Source organism: Capra hircus, chromosome 12, assembly GCF_001704415.2.
Source record: "Capra hircus breed San Clemente chromosome 12, ASM170441v1, whole genome shotgun sequence".
NCBI lineage: Eukaryota > Metazoa > Chordata > Mammalia > Artiodactyla > Bovidae > Capra > Capra hircus.
Genome location: NC_030819.1, coordinates 67,610,029 through 67,637,229, shown reverse-complemented (window position 1 = coordinate 67,637,229; position 27,201 = coordinate 67,610,029). Strand labels below are relative to the sequence as shown.

General features: G+C 38.3%; 1 protein-coding gene across 4 annotated transcripts in view; it reads right to left on the bottom strand.

The window, feature by feature from the left end:
- CAB39L (calcium binding protein 39 like) overlaps positions 1 to 27,201 on the bottom strand; it is a 91,500-nt gene that overhangs the window by 30,591 nt on the left and 33,708 nt on the right. For all 4 annotated transcript variants that reach the window (XM_018056744.1, XM_005687459.3, XM_005687457.3 and 1 more), the window contains 4 exons: positions 18,645 to 18,785; positions 14,859 to 15,023; positions 9,414 to 9,532; positions 243 to 411 (listed from right to left, as the gene is read on the bottom strand). In XM_018056744.1, coding sequence (XP_017912233.1) covers positions 243 to 411; positions 9,414 to 9,532; positions 14,859 to 15,023; positions 18,645 to 18,746 — 555 coding nt within the window. In that variant the 5' untranslated portion in view covers positions 18,747 to 18,785. The remainder of the gene's footprint in view (positions 1 to 242; positions 412 to 9,413; positions 9,533 to 14,858; positions 15,024 to 18,644; positions 18,786 to 27,201) is intronic.

The following is a 27,201-nucleotide window of genomic DNA, read 5'->3' as shown; positions in this document are numbered from 1 at the left end:
TGCTGAGTTGCTCTTTCCACAATGTGACAGAGGGGTCTAGTAGATTGTGTTCTGTTTACTGAATTCTCTTATGATCCATATCATACATGGTTGGCTATGCTCAGGTCTAAGAAATACAATTTTCTGCTTTTTAAAATTAGACTGCCTCTTAGAGCCAAGTGACTTAAGTACTGAAACTAAATAACCCTGCTGATTCTGGTGGGTGGGTGGGAGTGGGTGAGGGGGGAGGGGCAGGGAATTACCTTAAAAGTAGCAAAGGCATCTGAAGCGATATCAAATGTTGACAGTTCAACATACTTAAAGAAATCTTGGAACTGATTAGAAAAGAGGATGATTTTGGCAAGTGGTTCATGTCGAATACATTCTCTCAGCATAATACCACAACGTAAGGCGATCTGTGGGACTTCATAGCTAAAGCACAAACAAGAGAGAAAGAGAACTATGTATTAAAAGAACCATTTCAATACTGCTGTTAACGGAAGCATAGGTACCATTTGTCACAGTTCATTCAAACACCACTCACTGAATACCTACCAAATATCTACAATGTGCCTGGCACTATTTCAGATGCTGGGGATACCTTAAAAGTAGCAAAGGCATCTGAAGCGATATCAAATGTTCGCAGTTCAACAGACTTAAAGAAATCTTGGAATTGATTAGAAAAGATACAACAGTATCTTTTGTTGGGGATACAACAGTCAGCAGACAAGGTCACTGCCTTCCTAGCATTCACAATTTAGTGAAAATGCGTCTGGTGGGAGAAGAAACAGACTATAAACAATGACCAGATAATTTCATATACTTCAGGGCTATAAAACTGAAGAAAATAAAATAGGTACGCTAGAGAGTGTGACTCGTCAATTTGTTTTACTTTAGGCCAAGTGGTCCTGGAAGGAGAAAAGCATTCCAGGAAAAGGAACTAAAAGTGCAAAAAGTCCAAGGAAAGAACCAGCAGCTTTGTAAGCCAAGTAAGCGTGGTAGGAAGCCTCTGCAGAGTTTAACATACGCAATTAACACAGCTGATCAGATACTTTAAAAATGCTGATCAGATACTTTAACAATGATCATTCTGGCTCCCTGTGGAGAATTCTGTAAAACAGAAAAGAGTGGGCTGTGGAGCTAAAGGGCAATCAGGGAGACTAGCTAGTGCGGAGGAACAGCAGCCCAGCTAGACGATGGGGGCTTGGGCTGGGCGACGGAAGTAGCGTAGAGGACTGTGGGCAGGTCACGGATATTGTTCAGGGGAAGAGTCAGCAGAGGTAGGTTGAGGAATAAATTTGGGCTGAGGGAAACTGAGGATTCAAGAATAACAAAAGAATATTTACATGAATTTCAGACTCGAGAATAAAATCTCTTTCCCACAATTTAGGAAACAGGCTACTTGGCAACTTCCAATTGATAATTATAGCAGGGAAAACAGCAAAGAAAGGTCTCTGAGAGAAGTCATTAAACCAGGGCGGTATTTATTAATTTTGTCCCATTTTTATGTGGAATAATATTCACAAATATCATCTGAATATTCCCTGAAAAACTCATGTTAACATTAAACGCTAATATATTCAGACAGGTACAATTCTTTGTAGAATATTAAAAAATGCCAAATTATAGTGTTAGCAATTTCTCTTTTCAGAATAATTTGAAAATCAGCCTATTGGCATGCATGGAAGAGTTATAAGGTGGGTTTTATTAAAGATGTACCACTTCATAAAGAGGGGTACATTTTCTGAAATGCGAAGGAGAAGAACAGTCATTTACTAATAGAGCACTGAAGAAGTGATAAAAAAAAAAAAAGACTGTTGACCTAGAGAAAAAACGTAAGGGGCACACAATTAAAATCCTAAAATGACTTATTAGTAAGATATTTATGGACATTCATAATTTTGCTTTAAACTTAACCTTTCAATTTCATCTGCCAACACCTCCCTTAATTCTTTGCGGTATGGCCTTCTCTCAACCTAGAATGCCCTGCTCCGTAAGTTTTCACCTCTAAGATTCTCTCTCAGTTTTCAAAACTTAGTTCAAATGCCACCTCCTTCTTGAAGTGTTTCCAATCACCTACCATTCAGAGTCACCCTCCCCTCCTTCAGACTCCTAAATAGCTTGTCTGTAATTCCACTTTAACACATTTCTCATTCTTCAGTGTGGCCTATTTCAATAGATTGTTATACATTTGTTTTCTTAACCTTATCACAAACAGCTTCATTGCTAAGGATATGCTCTACTCACCCTGTCACTTTCTCTCCTCCTCTATGTGAATCTCCATGTGGTATCCGTGTCTTATTTACTGGTACCTGCCTCCATCTTTACCCTGGTCTCCAAAGAGTGCTTAGTATAACGTCTTTCACAAAGGTGTATAAAGAATTTAGTAAACTTCAAACTCTGATTAAACTTCGTAATACGAGGAGTCTCTAATGAGACACACACTTTGGCTTACAGAAAAAACTGTATGATCTCTAGCTATTCTCATTTCTTAACTAATCAAATGGAAACTATAGAATAAAAGTTTCTACTCGAAACTTTCGTGTATAATTAGTTCCTTTTTTTTTGTTTCATTAGGTGAAGTTTATCGGAACCATCTGTGATGCACAGACTATGTATTCTTGAGAAACAAGAGAGCATTTTTCAAAATGCTACTCTGGGTCAGAACATCGGTCATTCCATCCTAGTAGTTTGTGCCCAAGAGAGGAACGGTCATTCCTCTGAGCTGACAACTTCTTACAGTTAGGAATATATTGAGATATATAAAGAAATTCCTAATTTTCCTCAGTACCCTTTAAGGAACTTGTAATTCACATGTTTCAAACTGACTATCCTCCAGGATACTGCCTTTTGATAGTTTATTGCTTGCTATAAAAAGAAGTGCTCCATAAGTTAAGTACCTTAAGTTTCAAATCCCAAGAACATTAATATCCTTAGGTTTGGTAAAGAATCAATATTTACCTCATCTATTTTACTCTACTTGTGGATAAGGGTCTCAAGGACAAGAACCATGACAAATCACTATGTTCTCCACAACAACTAACCTAGTGGCAGGTTGCTGATAAAAGTTATTCCAATGAATGTAAATCATTATTTTATAGAACTGAACCATATCTTCCTTCTGATTTGCTGTTTAGATCATATGCACACATGCATGCTCAGTCGCTCAGACATATCTGACTCTTTGCAACCCCACTGACTGTAGCCCACCAGGCTCCTCTCTCCATGGAATTTTCCAGGCAAGAATACTGGAATGGGTTGCCATTTCCTACTCCAGGGGATCTTCCTGACCCAGGGATTGAACTCGAGCCTCCTGCATCTCCTGCATTGGCAGGCAGGTTCTTTACCACTGAGCTATCTGGGAAACCACATGGGAAGTCTGGACCGTATGGTTAACTGTGTCAGTGTGGAGAAGGCACACTATTTTATATGCATGCTTATTCAAATAATAGCACAGAAGATCTGTTTCAAATTTAATAAAAGCCAAAGTATAAGAGCACTTATCTCATCTGGTGGTGAGCTACAATAAATATTGTACATAAAATGATTTGAAGAAAGATCCTGTGCAAGAATATCTCAGTTTAAGAATGCAGATTATATTATGTAAGGAGAAAAATGACTTTTGTTGCTCCTGATAGAAGAAACAAGGGCAGCCAGCACTAGGAAAAGCATCAAAAACAAAAGTGGCCTTTTCCAGATGACCCCTGTCCATTTGACATCACTCCCACTAGTTTGTGAACACTTCCTTGCTTTCTGGCCATCCTATACATTTCCTAACACAGACCTGGAATTAGCCGTTTCAACAAAGGACTCTTAGTTTTCTGAATGTTGAGCTTTAAGCCAACTTTTTCATGCTCCTCTTTCATTTTCATCAAGAGGCTTTTTAGTTCCTCTTCACTTTCTGCCATAAGGGTGGTGTCATCTGCATATCTGAGGTTATTGATATTTCTCCCGGGAAATGGATGGGGAAACAGTGGAAACAGTGTTAGTTAGACTTTATTTTTGGGGGCTTCAAAATCACTGCAGATGGTGATTGCAGCCAGGAAATTAAAAGATGCTTACTCTTTGGAAGGAAAGTTATGACCAACCTAGAAAGCATATTAAAAAGCAGAGATATTACTTTGCCAACAAAGGTCTGTCTAGTCAAGGCTATGGTTTTTCCAGTGGTCATGTATGGATGTGAGAATTGGACTGTGAAGAAAGCTGAGCGCTGAAGAATTGATGCTTTTGAACTGTGGTGTTGGAGAAGACTCTTGAGAGTCCCTTGGACTGCAAGGAGATCTAACCAGTCCATCCTAAAGGAGACCAGTCCTGGGTGTTCATTGAAAGGACTGATGTTGAAGCTGAAACTCCAATACTCTGGCCACCTCATGCGAAGAGCTGACTCACTGGAAAAGACCCTGATGCTGGAAGGGATTGGGGGCAGGAGGAGAAGGGGATGACAAAGGATGAGATAGTTGGATGGCATCACTGACTCGATGGACATGGGTTTGGGTGAACTCCGTGAGTTGGTGATGGACAGGGAGGCCTGGCGTGCTGCGATTCATGGGGTCGCAAAGAGTAGGACATGACTGAGCGACTGAAGTGAACTGAACTGAACAAAGGACTCTGGCTCCTTTTAGTTAGAAATGATTCTTAGAAACTACAATTTGAATGCTAGCGATACTCATTAACATTGGGTTGTTACTGCTTCTAGGCCTTTTCAGTGGACAGTGTTAGCTTGCTATTTTTAAAGTTAGCAAATGTTTCTAGATTAGAAGCAAAACTTCTTGATTATATTGAGGAGGCCAAGTGTTTGCTGAAAGATATTTTATAAAACTTTTCCTAGCGGTTTTTTTATGCTTGATTAAAAGTGCAATTATATAAGATGTATGAAAACACACTAAGTCCACTAGTTCATAATGATACTACAAAAAAAAAAAACAAACAAAAAATAAGGGAGGGGTGTTGGGAAGATAGAGGAAAAAAAAAACACAGCAAAATATCAATGGTTATAAAGGTTGGGACATGGGATTTCTTTCTTCTGTCTTTTGTATATGGTTGAAAAAAGTTTTGCAATAAAATTTTTAAAAATAAGATTATTAGGAGAAATTTACTATTTTAATATTGGACTTGGAACAGCTTCCACTGGCAGTGGTTCTTTATGGATCAGTGAGAGCAGTTTAGCAACCTCATTCTCAAATCCTCTCAGTATCCTGGAATGTCATTTGCATGGGCCAGGAAAAAAGTTTGTCTAAAGTAAGAAAGTCCTTTTAAATAATCTTTTCATAAACTTTGGGCTCCAAATCCTTTTACCAAGTTTTGTATCCCATACCCAGATGATTTTCCTTGATAGACAAGAATCACCTTCTTTCTGTCTTAATTCTTTATGGTTCAACTTAGGTCCAATATAGCATGTTACTACCATATCCCTAAATAACATCATTATTTGATTTATGAGTGCACCAGTAAAGTTATGTTCTAAGTTTTTGCACAACTTTGCAAGAGATAATTCAGTAAAAATGCTGACCTTTACCAAATGTCTAGCTAAACTCCAGGCATTTCAAGCTAACCTAGAAAATGGTAATGGGGAAAGCTGATTCAGGTGCAGTAGTTCCATTTAAGGCTTCTTTTTGTCTACTCTGTCCTCTGGGTCTTCTATAATTCCCTCTCCCTTCCTATCTGAAGGGCTTCAAGTCTTTTCAAGGATGTATTAGTGGTTAAGATGGAATTTAGAATCAGATCTGCACTGAAAAATTGGCTGTCACTCAGTTGTACATATAACCTTGAGCAATAATAGCCTTACTCTAAGTTTCAATTTCCTCATCTGTAAAATGGTGAGGATAATACCTAGTCCTCAGAGTACTGATAGAAGGATTAATGAAACAGCATAAGTAAAGACACTGAATGTAACACCTGGCACATAGCAAACACTCAATAAGTGATGTCTATAAAGCAGGACGTGAAGGAATGAGTTTAAAGTTTGGGTTACAAAATAACGGAAGAATCATTATAATAGAGACGGTTGCCATCATCTGACTGCTATTCAGTGACAGCAACTACAGAAAGGAGAGCCTCCAAACAAATAATTCCCACTCCGAGAATGCAGTTCGTGGAGGTGCGTGTCTGCTTTCACATAATGACCTCACTGCGGAAGATACCGTTTTAAACCACCCGCACCTCTTCTCTTCCACAACAGCTGACGTGCTCTCCAACATATTTTTAGGAGGACAACATATTTCAGCATTGTCAAGGGATCACTTATTTGCAAGCTAACTCCATTTTATGTTTTTGAAGGAGGTGAACTTGAAACGACTTATTTATCTTTGGCTGCACTGGATCTTCATTGCTGTGCCTGGGCACTCTCTAGGCTCTGCAGCGCTCAGGCTTCTCACTGCAGTGCCTTCTCTTGCTGCGGAGCACAGGCTCCAGGGCGTGCAGGCTCAGCAGCTGTGCTGCACGGACTTAGCTGCTCCACGGCACGTGGAATCTTTCTGGGCCAGGGATCGAACATGGAGGGATCCCTGCACTGGCAGTTAATTTAATCTCTGGATTTAATTTAATCCAGAGATTAATTTAACCACTTGACCACCAGGGAAGTCCTGCAAGCCAACTTCAAATTAATTTGTCTTCACTTGCTGAAACACAAATCTGATATTTTTCTCCCAAAACAATCCAATGGCTTCCCATTTCCTACAGGATGATGTCAAATGCTTTAGCTTAACATTTTAGAATCTCCAGATGGGAGTAAAAATTGATCATTTCAGTCTTTTCCACCAATAACCAGGTATGCGGATCATACCCCATTAAATCTTGTAGATATACCTGAACTGGAAATGAACACTTCCCTTTACAGTATTATTCTGACACTTATGTATGGTCTTAATTATATTTGTTCAAACTTTTACTCAGTGTGAACTGCAGCTCTTAAGAGGGATAGTAATAATAATTTCTTAGACTAGTAGTTACCAAGTAACGTACCATGTGCTCAGTGCTAAACTCTGCAGAAACTACCTCACTAAAAGACTCATAATGACCTACTGAAGTAGGTATTATTATTGTCTTCAGATTGCAAGGAGGAAATCAAGACTTAAGGAAGTTAGGTAACTTGCCCAAAGTCTTAGCAAGTAAATAGCAGAACCCTGACTGTACACAAAAATCTGTCTGACAATGCATATAATGTAACATTATTTTGTGCAAAGGTAATATTACAAATTTTACTCTTTACAGATAAGGTAACTGAGACTTGGTGGAAAGCTGCAGAGGCTTGCCCAAGGTCACAGAGATAAGTGCAAGAGACCAGAAAAAGGAATAATCAGAGAACAAAAAAGAGTTCTTATAAATTAAAAATAGGGTAGTTGAAAGTTCAGTTGAGTTTATCGTCAATGGAAGATACAATTAAGAACATCTTCTGACTAGTGAGACAAAAAGACAAACAGAAAACAGAAGAGTTAAGAAATCAGTCTCAGAGATTTTGCTTTGACTAATAGGAGGTCTAGAAAGTAAGGACAGAGAATATGGAAGGGAATACATTTTCAAAGAAACACTAAGGGGCAGAGAAAGTTAGCTGTCTGCAGAATCCCTTCTCCTCTTCTTCCTGGGTGCTCACTACATTTCTCAGGTTCCCTTAAGAATTCAGAGGCCAAGTGACTAAGTGCTCTCAAATGGAATGTGAGTGGGAGTAACACAAGCCCTTTCCAGGCCTGGCTCATAGATTCTCCCAAGTGTTTTTGCCTTCCTGTGGGGTGAACTGGCGATCAACACAGTGCTCTTAGGAAGCACACTTTGAAGGAACCCCTGCTGACCTAGAACATCTGTTCTCTATTACGTGAGAAATCCAGTTATCTTGTAGTGGGGCCACTACATTGTGGGGACTATTTGTTATAAAGCTTAAGGTTTCTTATAATTTTAAGCTACCCTAATACATGATACAAGTATATTGCCCTTTCCAGAATTTAAAGACTTAATTCTCCAGTAAAAACAATATTTTGTACGGAAAAACAAAGTAATAGTACACTACATAGCTATAATAATATACATGTAACTTTTAAATGAGATAAAAAATTGTGACAAAGGATATTGGGAGGGTGAGGGGAAGGAAAATGGAGTAGTGGTGGTGGTGGTGGAAAAATGAAATTGTCACCTAGTCCATGAGAAACTTAACAGATATTTTTTTAAATGGGCAAATCAAAACTTAGGAAAAGCTCCTAATTCATAATATAGAGGTAAATACCACAAGAACAAATAAAAAAGATCAAAGTGGTTGTTTTTGGTAAATGGGACTGAGGAATGGAGAAGGAAGAAGCCAAGAGGTGCTGTTTGTTGTTGTGTCTGGTTTATTTATTTGGCTGCACTGGGTCTTAGCTGCAGTATGTGGGATCTAGTTCCCTGACCAGGGATTGAATCTGGGCCCCCTGCATTGGGAAGGCGGAGTCTTAGTCACCAGATCACCAAGGAAGTCCCTATATCTGGTTTTTAAAGTATGTGGCACGTATTATTTTGATACAATTAAATATTTTAAAATGCACAAGGACTTGGGAATTGAAAACAGATGAGATGGACTAGGTATGGAATAGCGTGTGAAGTTCAAAATGGTAAAGTAGAAAGACAGAGAAGGGGAGACCAAAGACAAAAGGCTACTATCCCCAAGCCCTGCTACATTCATATTTCTAATCCTAGGAGTTGTAGTAGCCTCACAATGCCCAAGAAACCTCTGTAAATGAGCAAACACAAAAGAGTCATAATCGAGGATTTTGTTATCCGACTAGACTTTAGGTTTTTGGCTGCCCTGTGGTCCCATATATGTACAGTGATTATTATTCTATTCCTACATGAAAGCATGTCGCCTGAGTAGAAGCTAACCATTGAAAGGATATTGTATGTATGCGTCCGTGTCTGTGTATATTTGTGTAATGAGGTGATTCGATTTTATGTAAAGAGGGTAAAGTGTGAATGTGAAAGTGTTAGTTGCTCCATCGTGTTTGACTCTTTGCAAACCTGTGGACTGTATCCCACCAGGCTTTTCTGTCCATGGAATTCTCCAGACAAGAATACTGGAGTGAGTAGCCATTCCCTTCTCCAGGGGATCTTCCCAACCTGGGGATTGAAGCTGGGTCTCTCGTAGGAAGATTCTTTACCATCTGAGCCACTAGTGAAACGAAGAGGGCAAGTGGGCAGCCAGGAAGAGGGTGGATTGGGAAGTGTAAGCTATAATGTAATAGGTAGAGAAGAAAGGAAAGTGGAGGAAAGAGGGGCAGTAGGTGGAAGGAATTTTACTTAGAAGCATTTTGTTGCAGCCTGAACAATCACAGAGACATAGATTTGGAGGGCTGACTTCAAGCATAGAAAATATGAATCCAAAAGGGAACTGATCATATCTCAAATGATGCTAATGCCATCCACTTTTAACAACTTTTCCAAACTCAAACCTACTTTAAAGGAAAGCATGCACCTACCCTTTGAGGAGCATAAACAGGATGTCAGGATGAGCACTAATGTACTCCACGGTAGGAATCCGAGTGCCTATCTGTCTTCTCAGGATGTTGTTAAATATCTGGGTCACATCCTTTTTTCCCTGTTAAAGAAACAAACATCCGTTAAGTTGTATAGTTTAAATGAGTGAATTGTATGGCATGTACATTATTTCAAAAGCTGTTTATATACAAACACACACATACTCAGTCCATTTAATATGATATTTTCCCACCTGTGCATTCTTTGACTTCATTTGTCTAAAGATAGGTACAAAAATAAACAAACAACCAGAGTCAAGGCCAAATAAAATCAATGCCCTACACACCTAGTAAGCATTTCAAATCATTAAATGCATGAAGTACAGTCAAAGCTTGTGTCTAAAGGCTTTGTGATCTCTATTTTTACAGTAATAAAACCAAAGGTTGAGGACCACTTTTTAATTAGGGTTGGGGAACAGAAAAAGATCTTAAGGGGATAGAAAGTTTCAAAAACAGGACCATAACCTGGCTTATTGAGAAGCTGATTCTAGAGGGCTTTTTTTGCTTTTTATTTTTTTAACGTAGCAAGAAATAATCATTAGTGATTAAATTATCACAGTAGGAAGTTTTCTGCATTTTGGAGCCGCCTTCTAATTTAACCTGAACAGTTGACTGTATCCGCCCTATTTTTGCAAGGCACACCTGCCTTTAAAATGAACGCATGGACTCTTACATACAATACGTTTTCATCCTTTGATCTCTTATCACACTGTATTTCAAAACATCAAAGAGTCTAAGGCTGTGTCTTGAATACTGGCCAAACCTCAAACACCATAGCTCTGAGTTTGTTCCTGAGCCCATAAAGCAGACAGCTTGCAATCTCAGCCATAACTCTTTTCTTTTTGGAACTCATAAGAATACGCTGAAGTAATTTTTTTTTTCTGTCAGCATCTTTAAGGCTTAAAAGATTAGAGAAAAATTTATGGTTATAAAGTAATGAGTTTTCTTTTTAAACAATTGTAACCCAAAGGTCTGTCTTCTAATGAGCCCTTATTCACATCACAGCAGGGTCTTCCAGTTCTTCGCTCACCCCGTTGGACTACTCTCCTCCGGGTTTCTGAAGAAGGAAGTGGGCTTGTCACACAGATTGCTGAGTCAGTCTCTGCTACTCAACCGAAACCAACGCCTTGGGCCACCATCACTGCTGTCAGCTCTGGAGTTCAAATCCCTGCTCCTACCTCCTCTCAACCCTTGTTCATTGTCTTGCCTTCTACAACCAGTTATTTCCTCAACCAGCTATTTTATACACAGTTTATCTCAAGTGTAGAAAACTGCCTCTTCTCCTTCATTCAACATATTATTAGTACATAGTTCTTTTATCAAGGGTTTAAGGGTAACAAAGGATAATTATAGCACACTGCAGAAACAACGTCCAACTGAATCCCACACATCACTATTATTACAGATTCCTCAGCATTTCTGATCATTTTTTTCCTTAAGCCCCTTCCTCTGTCTTGGTTCTGGAGCCTTCAATCCCCCTTACTCCATTCCCTTTTCCTATCTCCTATTTCCTTCTACTATCAAAGTTAGCCAATGAGAGGACATTTCTCAAATTTCTGCTATTTTACTCTGCAAAAGGAATCTAAGCTCTTTTCTTTCAGTCTTTTCCTTCCCAACACTGCCTGGAGACCTCACTTTTCACAGTGAACAAAAAAGCCCATGTAGGTGTCTTCTAAACAAAAGGTCTATTTTTCTCTGTAAGCAATGCTCCATCTTTCTAGGCTATCTGGCAAAAGCTGCAGCCCATCCCTAAAGAAATAATTTTCCTTTCCTGTTATAAAAATACACCAAAGATTTTACAATCAAAGAGATGCAGGTTCGATCCCTGGGTGGGAAGATTCCCTGGAGAAGGGCATGGCAACCCACCCCAGTATTCTTGCCTGGAGAATCCCATGGACAGAGGAGCCTGGAGGGCAACAGTCCATGGGGGTCGCACAGAGTCAGACATGACTGAAGTGACTTAACAAGCAAAACGCACTTTTTAATGTGGATACTTTACCCGTGAGAAGAAAAGTTGCTGCCCGCAGGCTGATCTTTAACACTTCTAGTCCACAGAAATGGATAGTACATTCCTGCAAGTAGTCTAATGATGCTCCTAATGGTGCATTCTTTCTGAAAATACTGTATGTAATCAGTGGAATGCTTAAAACTAAACTGTTTTCAACTTTAACTGCTTTTCATTCATTCATTCAACCAAGAAGCATTTATAAGTATTTATTGTCTGTGGGCTTGACTGAGGAGGACAGCCTCACCTACTGAATATCACGTCCATTTATAACTATGTTCTAGGTGACAACTGAATGAACAAAGTCAAGACCTGTCTGGTTAACTACACCTCAATAAAGCTGGGGAAAAAAAAACTGCCTGCAATTATCATGACAGCAAGCCTTCGTAATGATAGTATTGAGTCACCAGGGAAAATTATTACATCTAGTACATCATTTTGGAGGACAGGCACGTCTACAATGCATTTTATAAAGAAAATGTAAAGTAAGCCACAAAAGTACTACTTATCTACTTATCTCTCTCCATTTGAAGAGTTAACTTAATCTTCAGCTACATGGAAAATTCAAATATTCAGAAAGATAAGTATTTTTCTCCAAGGATTTTAGGGAGTAAAATTTTACTCTACTTGATAATGTAGAAGTCCATTTTTAGGCAATTTAATGACTTAATTCCCAAATAATTTTAAAGTAAACTTTCTTACTGTTCCTCTTTTGTTACCTAAGTCAATGCAGCACAAAGATGTGAAACATACAAAGTTTTTCTTTGGTCTACTCCCATCTCCTCAATTCTTGGCGAGCGCTTTGAGCCTATGCTATTCTGTGGTTGCTCAAGGCCTCACAAGGTCACCGGACCCAACAATATTTCACCCTTGACTCAGTCTTCAAAACATAGCCAACCTTGGTCATAGTCCTTCCAGCATCCCACTGCAGATTAGGTTAATCTCATAAACTAACTCAAGCTAAATTAATGATGATAATAGCTTAATACACTGCTGCTTTCAGGGAAACACACAAAACAATAGATTTATAGAAATCTAACATCATATTCTAAGAGCAGGGGAGTTTCCCATTTACGGTCACTCACCAACCAAGTTTAAAACTAAAATAATAAACGAAGAAACAGACATCAAGGGTTATAACAAAAATAAACCAGATTATATCTAACTTAAGTTTGAGAAGGAGAGATGAGAATATACTATTTGGCATCTATATATTTGCATATGTATTTAAGTGTTCTTCCATAACACATATATGTATGTATATTTTACTTAGTTTAATATTTAAAAACAATGCTGTAAGTTCATATTATTCCTATTTTATAGATGGTAAAGTTTAGTCCCAAAGAGGTTATGTTGCTAACTACCAAATGGCAGAGCAGGGACTCCATAAACAAGTCTAAATCTAAGTCAAGGGTTTTCCTACTACGCACAGCTCCTACAAATGCCCATAATACCTCATTTTAAACTAAATGAAGGAAACATGAAAGTATATAAACACAATGATAAAACTACAGTTTAATTCCATTAAGTCTGGTTTTAAAAAGGAAATGGGGAGGGGCTTCCTAGGCGGTCTAGTGGCTAAAACTCCACACTCCCAGTGCACAGGCCCCTTGTTTGATCCCTGGTCAGGGAACTAGATCCCACACGCTGCAACTAAGACCCAGTGCAGCCAAAATAAATAACTAAATAAAAATATTTTTTAAAGGGAAATAGGGAGTAAGATGGGGAGGGAGAATGACAAGCCAAGCAAAAGGGAAAGGTAAGAAAGGAGATAATTGAGCAGAAAATGTCAAAGTTAGAGAAACATATAAGGGAGGGAAGGAAAAAAAAATGACACGTTTCTCCCATCCAAGTATTAACCAGGCCCAACGCTGCTTAGCTTCAGAGATCAGACAAGATTGGGCGCACTCAGAGTGGCATGGCCAACAAGACAGAGGTTTCTAAAAGGAAGGCTGAGTTGAAATCTGGGCCCTGTGGGGCCCTCCGTCAGTCTTGTTTCTAGCCAAGCACACAGGGCAGTCTTGCCCTGCATTCCTCCCCCTCAGCCCTAGTTGGCCAAAACCTTCCTCCATCTAAGCCATCCAGAGAGCTGTGAGCTAGTATTTCCACACATCCCCAGAGCCCCGACCTTATCTTGGTCCATCACTGTAATGAGTCTCCTTTCACTTCCTCAGTGACAAAACTAAAGCAATTTACTTCAGAAATCTCCATTCTCTTCTATCTCTGAGAGTTAATGGAGATCCAAGTGCTTACCTGACATTATCTGAAGCCTGACAGCAGTAGCAAAACAGCAACCAAATCAAAGCCAAGATTTCCATCGTGAAATGTGTCACACCACCACACATTTCATTGAGAAACCACTGTTCTAAGTTAGATATATCAGAGATAATAAAATGCTTACACACATTCACCCCTTATGTTTCTAGATTATTGTTTTACATATTATTTCAGTAATTAGGTATAACTGCTTTCAAAAAATGAGAGAAATATCCTATATTAGTAGCATTTAACAAAATTCTTAAATCATTGGTATAAATGTTTTAATTAAAGAAACAGGCCTGGCAGATACTACATCTGAACCTCAGCTTAGGCTCTTAGTGACCGAGTGACTGTGGGGAAATTAATACCTTTAAACTTTAGGGTCTTCATCTATAAATCAAGGCCAATAGTATAGTACTGATCACATACAGGTTGCTTGAGGAATAAAAAGAGGGACTTCCCTGGTGGTCAGTGGCTAAGACTCCATGTTCCCAATGCAGGGGGTCTGAATTCAATCCATGGTCAGGGTTAGATCCCACATGCCCCAATTAAACCTGGCAAGCCAAATAAATAAATATTTTTTAAAACTTAAAAAGAAAAGAATTAAACTAGAAGAGTGCTTAAAAACTGTACAACGTTCAGTAAGCACTCAACAAGTTATCTTTTATTATTATTGACCATTAACTTCACAACTTGGCTGCATAAAACTTAACTATGGTATACCTTTTGTTTTTTTTTTTTTAAAGATTAAGGTGATTTTAGAAGTTTTAGTGGGGAAAATGGGATTTTAAATAGTATATAAATAGTATTAATTTGGCCATGTGATGCAAACAGCCGACTCATTAGAAAGGACCCTGAAAGACTGAAGGCAAAAGGAAAAGAAGGCAGCAGGATGGGATGGTTGGATAGCATCACCAACGCCGCGGACGTGAACTTGGGCAAACTCCAGCAGGAAGTGAGGGCCAGGGAGGCCTGGCATGCTGTAGTCCATGGGGTCATAAAGAGTTGGACACAACTTAGCGACTGAACAACAACAACAGTAAGAAAAGATGACAGTCAGATACTGGTAGTCATGTGTATAAAAACTGAAAAGCACAAGTGTCAGCCTTTGGCAGATAGTGTACCTCAAAGTCTATCAGCTGCAGGTCGGCTATGAGTGTCGCCAGCAGCCCGGTGTTGTAGAGCTCCTGTGAGAGCTGGGCCACAGCTTCCACTGGGGGCTCCTTGTCACTTGTCCCACACAGAATTTCTTTCATTGCTTGCAGTGATTTTGACACTTCTTCTGAAGCCTAGGGACCAAAATATACGCTAACAGTTAAGAGTGAAAAAGAAAATTTCAGGCTACAAACAAACAACAACCACTTCTTGAGCCCTGCTTATTTATTTACTTTTAAAATTCTGTATAATTATTATTTTTATTAATTGAATAACTGTTTTACAGTGTTGCGTGAGCTTCTTCTGTACAACACCATGAATCAGCTATATATCCCCTCCCTCCTGAACCTCCCTTCCACCCGCCAACACCCCACCAACCCCATACCCCCACCCCCTCCAGGTCATCACAGAGCACTCAGCTGAGCCCCCGTGTGCTATATAGCAGCTTCCCACTAGTTACCTATTTTCTGCTTATTTATGATTAAAGAACTCAGTACAGTTACAAACAAACAAAAGCCATGTAGTAGGCACTGTTTATGGTTTTTTTTAAATATTACTGAAATTACTTTATAAAAGAGAGATCTTTAGTATTTCTACTTGGTTAATATAATTGAAATGATCTTTCTTTAAATCATATTCATAGTGAACTTTGCTAGTAATTATAAATTTAACTCTTGGAAATTCAATTCAATTCATGTTGAAGACTTATCAGTAGCAAGCAGTCTTATTTAAAGCATTTGTTAATGATTTTCAACAAATCCCTATGATTCTTATTTTTTAAATGAAATAGGTACAAAATCATATATTGTCAAAACCTATAACCTTTGTCAATCCACTGATCCCTCACACATAACCATTATCTTTTTGTTATCTATGAAACTTAAAAAAAAGAGCAAAAAATCTCACTACATTCTAAAGAAAAATAGGAGAGGGACTTCCCTGGTGGTCCAGTGGCTAGTACTCCACCCTCCCAACGCAGGGGGCCCTCGACATGCTGAAACCAAGAGTTCACTTGTCACAACTAAAAACTCCATGTGATGCAACTAAGATTCAGTGCAGCCAAACTAATTAACCAGAAGAATAATAGGAGAACCTATAGAGGAAGAAAGTATATCAGTGAGTAGAGCCTGGGGAGGGGAGAATGAGGTGCTGAAAATATTCTGAAATTGGACAGCGGTGATGGGTACACAACCTTCTGAATAAATAACCACTGAATTGCACACTTTAAAATGGTAGATTGTATAGTATGTTAATTATACTAAGAAATTATAGCAAAAATTTTAAAAAATAGGTAAGGAAAACAGGCAAATTAGTTCACACTTTGCTGAATATTTTAAAGTAGGTATAGTTTTAGTACTTTCAAGTATTGTACTCTAATCATTATAAGTAAAGAAGGAAATAGAATAAAGCAAAATAATAAAAAACTAACTCATAGTAGTTGTTAAAAAATTAATTTCCAGATACGTTTCATGATATGACTGAAGAAATCCTTAATTTATTAAAGGTAAGAAGTTTTCTTAAATTGTGATATATACCTATAGAAGATTACTTTAAACATATACAGAGTTTAGAATAACTATAAAGCAAACACTTGTGTGGCCAAAACAGAGGTCAAAAAAGAGGACATTTTTAGCATCCCAGAAGCCACTTTGAATGCCTTCTTTTCAGTCTAGAAGTAAATCCTTTTATGTCTTTGATGATAACCACTGATTTATTTTTCTTTACAGGTTTTTTTAAAATCTATGTTTGTTTCCCAAAACAACATAGCTTAGTTCTGCTGACTTGGAATAGCACCTGCACCCTCTTATGATTTGTTTCTTTCACTCAACACTGTATTTGTAAGGCTCACTCTTTCTGCTGTATGTCACAGCACTTCTTTAAATGCACTGTTCTATAGTATTCTATTGATAGCTGGACAGCAACTTCTCAGTTCCACTGTTGATGGACACCGAGGTGTTTCCACTGATGGGTTACTATGCACAACAATGCTATGAACAATCTTGACAGCGCATCCTGGTGCACATGTGCAAGAACATCTCTAGAGCTTACACTAGGAGGGAACTGCAGGGTTTTAGAGCATGCATGCAGTGAGGTGCAGGGGTGCAGGTGTGATCAGTTGTGTCCGACTCTTTGCGACCCCATAGATTGCAGCCTGCCGGGCTCCTCTGTCCATGGGGATTTTCCAGGCAAGAATGCTGGAGCCGGTTGCCATTTCCTCCTCCAGAGGATCTTCCCCACCCAGAGATCAAACCACATTTCCTGCATCTCCTGCATTGCAGGCGGATTCTTTACCGATGAGACCCCAGGGAAGCCCCAGTCACTTTAAAGGTATTGTACTGAATATGTCGGATTCAATGCCCCTTTGAGGGAATATCTAAGATACTAAAAAGAACTTCCTCTGAGGAAGCGCTGCTGGGTAGGACTTTAAAACAATGTTAAAAGGAGGCTGCACTGGGTATTCCTGGCAGTCCAGTGGTTACCACTCCATGCTTCCAGTACAAGGTTCAATCCCTGGTTGGAGAACTAAGATCCCACATGGTGCTGTGGTGTGGCCAAAACGAGAAAAAAGGCAACATCGTAGTAGAAACTGTCAGATGATCTTTAAACACAAACTTTTCACCCTTCATGTATAACATTATACACAGTATAAGTATTAATAGTATAACCCGTTAGATATTAACTGTAAAACCCCAGATGGTTTTTTTTTTCATTCTAAATTTTTTCCTTCTAGTTTTATTGAAATATAATTGACATATAGTCCTGTATAAGTTTCAGGTGTACAGCATAATGATTTGACTTACATACATCATGAAATGATTATCACAATAAGTTTATCCATCACTGCATACAGATACAAAATTAAAGAAACAGAAGAGAAAAAACTTTTTTTCCTTGTGATGAGAACTCAGGATTCTCTTAACCACTTCCACATATAACATACAGAAGTGATGATCACATTTATCATGCTGTACCTTATATTTCTAGCACTTTCTTTACCTTTCAACTGGAAGATTGCCTACATCCAATTCCTTCTTCCCAACACCCCTGCCTCTGGTAACCACAAATCTGATCTCTTTTTCTGAGTTTGTTTGTTCATATGTTTTTGAAGTATAATTGACCTGTAACACTATGTCAGTTTCTGTTACACAACATAGTGATTTGACATTTCTATACATTTCTAAAATGTATAAGTCTAGTTACGATCTGTGGCCATACAAAGACACTACTTAGTTATTGACTATATTCTCCACACTCTTTCATACCCACGCAACTGGAAGTCTGTACCTCTTAATCTCCCTCACCAATTCCTTCCCCCAACCCAAATCCTACCTCCCCTCTGACAATAACTGTTTCTCCTTAATATTGTTTTGTTTTTTAGATTCCACATATAAGTGAAATTGCACAGTGTTTGTCTTTCTCTGACTTATTTAACTTAGCATAGTGAACCTCTAGGTCTACCCAAGTTGTTGCAAATGGCAAGATGTCCTTTCCTTTTTATGACTGAGTGATACTCCGTTACTCCTTAAGTCTAGAGGATACAAGGCTGGTCTGAGGCTTTAGAAAATGAAAGAAGAGTTCAAGACAACAGATTCAATAATTATCAATGGCATTAAGACCTGAAACCAATTTAACTGTATTCACAAAGACCTTGAGAGTGCATCGCAGACCATGTTTAGGATTCTTCATTAAGCTTTTACACTGGCTTTTGGTCTATTCATGTATTTTAATAATAACATTATTGTTTTAGCTCATACCTTATCTGTCTTTTTGTCTTGTTTTTCCAAAATAGCCAAGTTGTCTCTCAGAATTTTCACGATTTCTGCTGGATTTTTGTGTGATTTACTAAACAGAGGCATTTTTTCATTTATAGAAATCTCTTCATGTAATATAGAATGCTGAAAACAAGTAAACAAACAAAAATTATTATTTTAATTCTTAACATGATTAAATTGTTATACCAAAATGTCATGTTTTCAACAACCAATTCAGTAATATGGAACATTAAAATCGATCAAACTAAAACAAGTTTTAAGTTTCATGCCAAATTTAAGTTAGTGTAAAATATTTCAAGAAATTTATTTTTAAAGGTTTACCTAAAAGTTTTTACTCAGAGTTTAATATCTTTCTTATAAAAAAATTAAAGATTTATACAAGAATAGGAAAAGGAGTATTCTTAGAGAATAAGCTGATACTTAAAACTAGATATTTTGACTAAAGAGAGTGAGGAAGATGGTGATATTAATGATGATAAATAAAATAGAACATGTAAAACAGAAGTCAGACTAGGATCCACAAGCTCTAGTAAAGCAATATTTTAAAACATTCCACTCCATAGCAATAACAAAATTACAATGTAAAATTATTTAGAATCCTTTTTTTTTTTTTGTTACTCTTCAAATATTCAGCTGGCCATACTCACTGATGAAATGAGGATTACCATGATGGGTGGGAGTGGGGAGGTGAGGAGGAGGGGAAAAGAAAAATCAGTTCTTTTTGAGAACATCTATTTGCATAGAGCAGAAAAAGCTAAATATAGCTATTATGACCCTATTTATACTAAAAATATGCTAGGCAAAAAGATCTAAATTAAAGGCTCCAGTTAGGAGAAACATATTCATTTGCTTTACATTAATTAGTAAAAATATGTCAAACATTACAGAAATATGATGTAATTAATCAAAAGCTCCCATTAACCAGTGATACAGAGGTAACAGCTGTTATCAGCTTTTATACATATTCCTCCTTAATTTTTCTCTCTCTATATAAAAATGTATTTTTAAAACCAAAATATAATAATATTAAAAACAGTATTTTTCAGGCTATAGTATTTTTTTTTAGGCTTTCCCTAATGGAAGAAAGCAAAGAGAAACTAAAGAACCTCTTGGTGAAAGAATAGAGTGAGTGCTCGCTTCGGCAGCGCATATACTAAAATTGGAACGATACAGAGAAGATTAGCATGGCCCCTGTGCAAAGATGACATGCAAATTCGTGAAGCGTTCCATATTTTTAAGCTTCTGCACAACAAAGGAAAATATAAGCAAGGTGAAAAGACAGCCTTCTGAATGGGAGAAAATAATAGCAAATGAAGCAACTGACAAACAACTAATCTCAAAAATATACAAGCAACTTATGCAGCTCAATTCCAGAAAAATAAACGACCCAATCAAAAAATGGGCCAAAGAACTAAATAGACATTTCTCCAAAGAAGACATACGGATGGCTAACAAACACATGAAAAGATGCTCAACATCACTCATTATTAGAGAAATGCAAATTAAAACCACAATGAGGTACCACTTCACACCAGTCAGAATGGCTGCGATCCAAAAATCTGCAAGCAATAAATGCTGGAGAGGGTGTGGAGAAAAGGGAACCCTCCTACACTGTTGGTGGGAATGCAAACTAGTACAGCCACTATGGAGAACAGTGTGGAGATTCCTTAAAAAATTGCAAATAGAACTACCTTATGACCCAGCAATCCCACTGCTGGGCATACACACTGAGGAAACCAGAACTGAAAGAGACACATGTACCCCAATGTTCATCGCAGCACTGTTTATAATAGCCAGGACATGGAAACAACCTAGATGTCCATCAGCAGATGAATGGATAAGAAAGCTGTGGTACATATACACAATAGAGTATTACTCAGCCGTTAAAAAGAATTCATTTGAATCAGTTCTGATGAGATGGATGAAACTGGAGCCGATTATACAGAGTGAAGTAAGCCAGAAAGAAAAACACCAATACAGTATACTAACACATATATATGGAATTTAGAAAGATGGCAATGACGACCCTGTATGCAGGACAGCAAAGGAGACACAGATGTGTATAACAGACTTTTGGACTCAGAGGGAGAGGGAGAGGGTGAGATGATTTGGGAGAATGGCATTCTAACATGTATACTGTCATGTAAGAATTGAATCGCCAGTCTATGTCTGACGCAGGATACAGCATGCTTGGGGCTGGTGCATGGGGATGACCCAGAGAGATGTTATGGGGAGGGAGGTGGGAGGGGGGTTCATGTTTGGGAACGCATGTAAGAATTAAAGATTTTAAAAAAAATAAAAATAAAATATATAACTAGAAAAAAAAAAAAAAAGAATAGAGTGAATACGTTGGCTTAAAACTCAACATTCAAAAAACTAAGACCATGGCATCTGGGCCTATCATCTCATGGCAAATAGATGGGGAAGCAATGGAAACAGTGACAGACATTATTTTCTTGGGCTCCAAAATCACTGCAGATGGTGACTGCAGCCATGAAATTAAAAGATGCTTGCTCCTTGGAAGAAAAGCTATGACAAATCTAGACGGTATATTAAAAAGCAGAGATACCACATTGCTGACAAAGGTCTGTCTAGACAAAGCTATGGTTTTCCAGTAGTCATGTATGGATGTGAGAGCTGGACCATACAGAAGGCTGAGCACTGAAGAACTGATGCTTTTGGAGAAGACTCTTGAGAGTCCTTGGACTGCAAGGAAATCAAACCAGTCAATCCTATAGGAAATCAGCCTTGAATATTCATTGGAAAGACAGATGCTGAAACTGAAGCTCCAATACTTTGGCCATCTGATGTGAAGAGCCAACTCACTGGAAAAGACCCTGATGTTGGGCAAGATTGAGGGAAGGAGGAGAAGGGGCCGGCAGAGGATGAGATGGTTGGATGGCATCACCAACTCAGAGGACATGAATTTGAGCAAACTCAGGAGATAGCGAAGGACAGGAAAGCCTGGCGTCTGCAGCCCATGGGTCACAAACAGTCAGACACAACTGAGCGACTGAACAACAACAACAACATCCATTATACAGACATATAATTACTAGGAGTATTTGGTAATTTCTTATTAAATTTTATTTTACCAATACCTCTATAGAAAGACTTCTGGGTCAACTCCATTTTTCCTCATATTTTTCTTATTAACAATAATGCAATTAATCAGTGAAGAATATTACACACAAATGTATAACAGCAACTGATAGCAATACTCTAACCAGTTATGCACCCAGCATAACCTTGGTTACGGTTCTAAACACTACATCCCCTGGATTCCTGCTCCCCAAATCTGCTTCCCTAGGATTTCTGTCCAATCTCTGAGTTACTTGAGATCCTTCCAAAAATTTTCTTCAGTACTTGTTGTTTGTGATCAAGAGTTATAATGCTGGCATTCAACGTATCTGCTAAACAAACATGAGGTATTTAAATCCTAATCTAGTTCTGACTTGGTAACTGATCCACTATGATTCAGAAGTTATCATGCTTGTCTACGTGTCATTTAAGTTTTTAATTAGTGTTTTTTTAAACTAGCTGCAAATTCACCTTGTTACAACGTTTAACTCATATTTTTTCTATCTCACTCAGGAAGATATCAGGACAAATGTTGCCAAAGGCTCTGAGAAAGCCCACATACATTCTATCTGTTAGTACCAAGCAAGTTACTTTATTTTATTTTTTAATGCATCCCCATGACTTACTTAGTTTATGACTGAAAGTCGGTACCTTTTGACCCCCTCACCCATTTCATCCACACCCCGCCCTCTGCCTCTGGCAACCACCAATCCATTCTGTGTATCTATAAGCTCGGCTTCTGTTTCCTAGTCTTTTAGATTCCACATATAAGTGAGAGCATATGGTATTTGTCTTTTTCTGATTTACTTCACTTAGCATAATACCCTCAAAGTTCCATCCTTCTTGTCACAAATGGCAAGATTTCATTCTTTTATGGCTGAATAATACTGTTCTATACACACACACCTCACACACACACAGCACTTCTTTATCTATTCATCCATAGATGGGCACTGAGCTTGTCTCCATTATCTTGGCTATTGTAAATTACATTGCGATAAAGATGGGGGTGCATAGTTCTTTATGAATTGGTGTTTTCATTTTCTTCAGATAAGTACCCATACCATATGGTCAGTCTACTTTTAATTTTTTGAGGAACCTTTATATTGTAAGGTTGATTCATAAAGAAAGATAGAGCATCATATTTTCAAATTAGATAGGCCAAATACGGTGAGCTCTCTCTTATTCATCACTGGCCCACACCCATTCTGAGTCTAATTCTTAGTATCTATCAAGGCCAAAGATAAAGGGTGTAAGGGGGAGTTCTGAAAATGATGCCTCCTTGGGATAACATGGTACTAGTAATTTTCCCATAAATTCTACCTCAGAGTTTCTAGAACATGCATTATATTTCAGCAACACAAGAAGCAGGAACAAGAGAAGATGCCATGTTAGGTCCAACAGACCGACACTGCCCAGACGAATGCCCCCGGGGCACTGAAAATCAACTTGCCCTCCAGGTTAGTGGTGACAGTGAGCCACGCAGCAACATAAATAGCAGATGACCATCATGGGCCCTGTTGTACTTTTCCCATTTACAAAGTAATTAAACAGAATAAACAACAAATAACACAGGTGCTTTTTTTCTTTTTTTTTAATAGCAGTACAAGAAAAGGGGATAAGTGTCCTGCGGACTTCAACAGGAAAGGTAACTTCCAGAATTAATTCCCTGTAGGAGACAGAACAGAGATAACTGAGGGTGGGGAGGTGGGAAAGGAAAGGACTTAAGACAGAGAGGAGAACTGGTCAAGATAAAAGATGAACACATAATATACACACACACATACAGAAACACCCCCAGACGTAGCATGGCAATCCAGATCTGCACAGGGCAGAAGTGACCCCACAGAGCATTGACTGAGGACAACGGAAAGGTACACAATTAGTCCATATTTATTCAGTCAAAAAATATTTACTGAGTTTCTATAAGGTTCGAGGCCTTGCACTACTAAATACAAAAGTTAATAAGCCTCAGAGAGTGCTCAGTGTAGTGGGAGACACAGCCACACAGAAGGATTTTGCCAGAACACCAGAAAAGCTCAAACTAAAATGATGGAGATAAGATACTTGTGTGTGTGTGTGTGTGTGTGTGTGTGTGTGTGTGTGTGTGTGTGTGTGTGTGTGTGTGTGTAGTATATCCTGCATTGGAAAAACCTGAATGAACGTTTTGGCCAACCCAGTATTATAGAAATATGGAGAAGATACAGTGTTATATCCTATAAAAACACATATTATGACAATGAAAAGAGATGGAGGAAGCCAACAAGTGCAAAAGGAACTAAAACATGGAGTAGAAGCAACAAAGATAAAACAGCTTAAGTAGAAAAGAGATCTAAATGCGATCACTGAAAGGATTTTTCTTGCTGAGACTAATAATGAGGCCCCAAACTCACTGTGCTGCGGCGTGCTACAGGCCATGGGGTCGCAAACAGTCGGACACGACTGAGCGACTGAACATCAACAAAACTCAGTGCCGCTTTCAGAAGAAACCAACACTTTTCTCTGAAAGCTCATTCTTGCAAAATGACTGTAACAACAAAAAGGATCAAAATTAAGTTGTCTTTGGACTTTCATAAAACTACATGTCATGAAGCCATGGAGAAATCTAGAGTTCTCAAAGGAAAGTCTATAATCTCATAATCAAATCTCTGGCCAACATATTTATGTGCAGATAGACTGTGTACACTTCATAAAATTTTTACCAAAAGTTGAGATGGAGTCAAACCCACAAAAGCTCAACAAAACCAGAAATAGTTCTTGAAAGGGAGCCTTGAGGTGGGAGGGTGAGAATCTACAATTCATTCACGTCAAAAAGGAGATTGCTTCAAAAATCTCAAAGAAAAAGAATGGAAATAACAATAAAATTAGAAATAACCGAATCAAAACAGGAAAAGAAAATCTCTGGTACTTTGGGTGCCTGTTTTTTTTCTGGTGATAGACCTTTCTGCTCTCCTTTCCACCCCACCTCACACACACCACCCCACCTACTCTAGCAAGAGGGTGAGGACATGACCCAGGCAGGCCAAGTATCTCTTCCACCGCCCTGGCTCTAGCAATTGGCTCACAAACGGCTTGTGACACCACCAAGCTAATCAAAATACCCTTCAACTCGGCTTTCCCCCCTAGGTGTTTTAATTTAGTTTAAATAAAATATCTGGGGCATCTGGAAGAAGAAATAGAGAACAATGTAACAAGTTCCTGTGTATTTACCACCCAGCTCAAAAATCAAAACAACCCAAGCTCACCTTGGCAGCTTCAGTTCTCTGATCCCATGCACCTCTGGCTCATACTGTATCTATTTATCATGTACCCTAGCTATACATACTTTCACACTTTTACTAATATTACAGATAATACGTGATATTGTTGTGTGTGCTTTAAAGCATTACAGAAATGGTACTACAAGTCAGTTTCTTTCCCCCCACCAACATTATGTTTATGAGATTTGTGTATTGATACAAATCTCACATTTATCTAACATGCTATAGAGCACCCCATTGGCTTCCCAGGTGGCGCTAGTGGTAAAAAACAAACAAAAAAAACAAAACAAAAACCTGTCTCCCAATGTAGGAGATGCAAGAGATGCAGGTTTGATCCCTGGGTCAGGAAGATCCCCTTGAGAAGGGCATGGCAACCCACTCTAGTATTCTTGCCTGGAGAATCCCATGGACAGAGGAGCCTGGCAGTTCATAGGGTCACCAAGAGCTGGACACAACTGAAGCGACTTAGCATGCACTTATACCACAATGTGGGCTTCCCTGGTGGCTCAGTTGGTAAAGAACCTGTCTGCAGTGTGGGAGATCTGGGTTCCATCCCTTGGTTGGGAAGATCCCCCGGAGAAGGGAACAGCTACCCACTCCAGTATTCTGGCCTAGAGAATTCCCTGGACTATGGGGTTGCAAAGAGTAGGACACAACTGAGCAAATTTCACTCACTCTCTGACTCCTAATTGTTTTCAATTTTTTTTTTTAATTTTTATTTATTTACTTGGCTGCTCCATGTCTTAGATGTGGCCTGGGGGATGTTTAGTTGCGGCATGTGAGATCTAGTTGACTGACCAGGGATTGAACCTGGGCCCCTGTCTTGGGAGCAAGGAATTTTGGCCACTGGACCACCAGGAAACTCCTTCACCTTTTAAAATAGTGACATATAGTAAAAAATGCACTTTATATTGTGACCCAGAGCAAAGGAGTGTATAAATGGTAGTATAATTGTCTCATGAAACAATACCTGAACTCTGGATAGATTCCATTCTATCTGTTCTATCCTACATCATTAAAAAAAAAAGTCCTGATCATTATCCATTAAATTAATTCACTACCTGCTAGTTGGGCTTCCCTGGTGGCTCAGATGGTAAAGGATCTGCCTGCAGTGTGGGAGACCTGGGTTCGATCCCTGGGTTGGGAAGATCCCCTGGAGAAGGGAATGGCAACCTACTCCAGTATTCTGGCCTGGAGAATTCCATGAACAGAGGAGCCTGACGGACTACAGTCCACGCAGTGGCAGAGTCAGACACGACTGAGCGACTTTTACTTCACTTTCACTAACTGCTAATTAGCATGCAAGATGTCATCATGGGTGAAACTAGATGAAAGGTACACAGGATCTCTTGGTATTGTTTCTTATCTATAGCTATCTCAAAATAAAAAGTTAAAAGTGAAGAATCTATCACTATGGGAAATTGACAGCAATGATCCAACATAAGGATAGTTACTATTCCTGAGGCAGAAAACTAACAAATGAAAGATGTACTTAAACATGTACAAAGTATGTCTATTTATCTATTCAATCCTTCAGCAAGCCACCTTTTTAACTGTATACAACCACAGAATCATTTCCGGAATGTGGCTCAATTAACGTTAATTCATATTATCTGAATGAGATTTGTCATCTTGATGTTTTTCTGTTTACCTATAATGAGCATATTTCTTCTTTACTGAAACAATAGACAGATTTGTGAGGGAAAAAATCCATATAACTAAGCAAGGAACTGAACAGAAAAACCCATTTTATTTTTGAATAGAAAAATCAAATATTGAATATTTCAATATCATTAAAATGTCAGTTACTCCTAAAGTCCATAATTTGATACAATTCCAGTCACAAATCCAAGAAAGTTTTTAGTAAATAAATTAAGTCAAGAATATAAAAGAACAAGGATAACAAATTTTTTTTTAAATGGAAGATTTCTTACGGGGGAATGAAATTGAAAGTGTTATGAAGTACTATAAGTAAAACAGTAAGTCAAGAAAAACAGACCAATGGAACAAAACAGGCCAGATACAGAAGTGACTGTAAGTGACTTTCAAATTTCTGGATATAAAATAATTTCTCTAATTTTACAAGTAATGAAGTAAATCTCAAAAAAAAAAAAAAGACTGACAAATCAGTTAATATGCTACAAATTTATTTAAAACTTTTTGAATTTTTATGGATATAATAATAATAACATTACAGG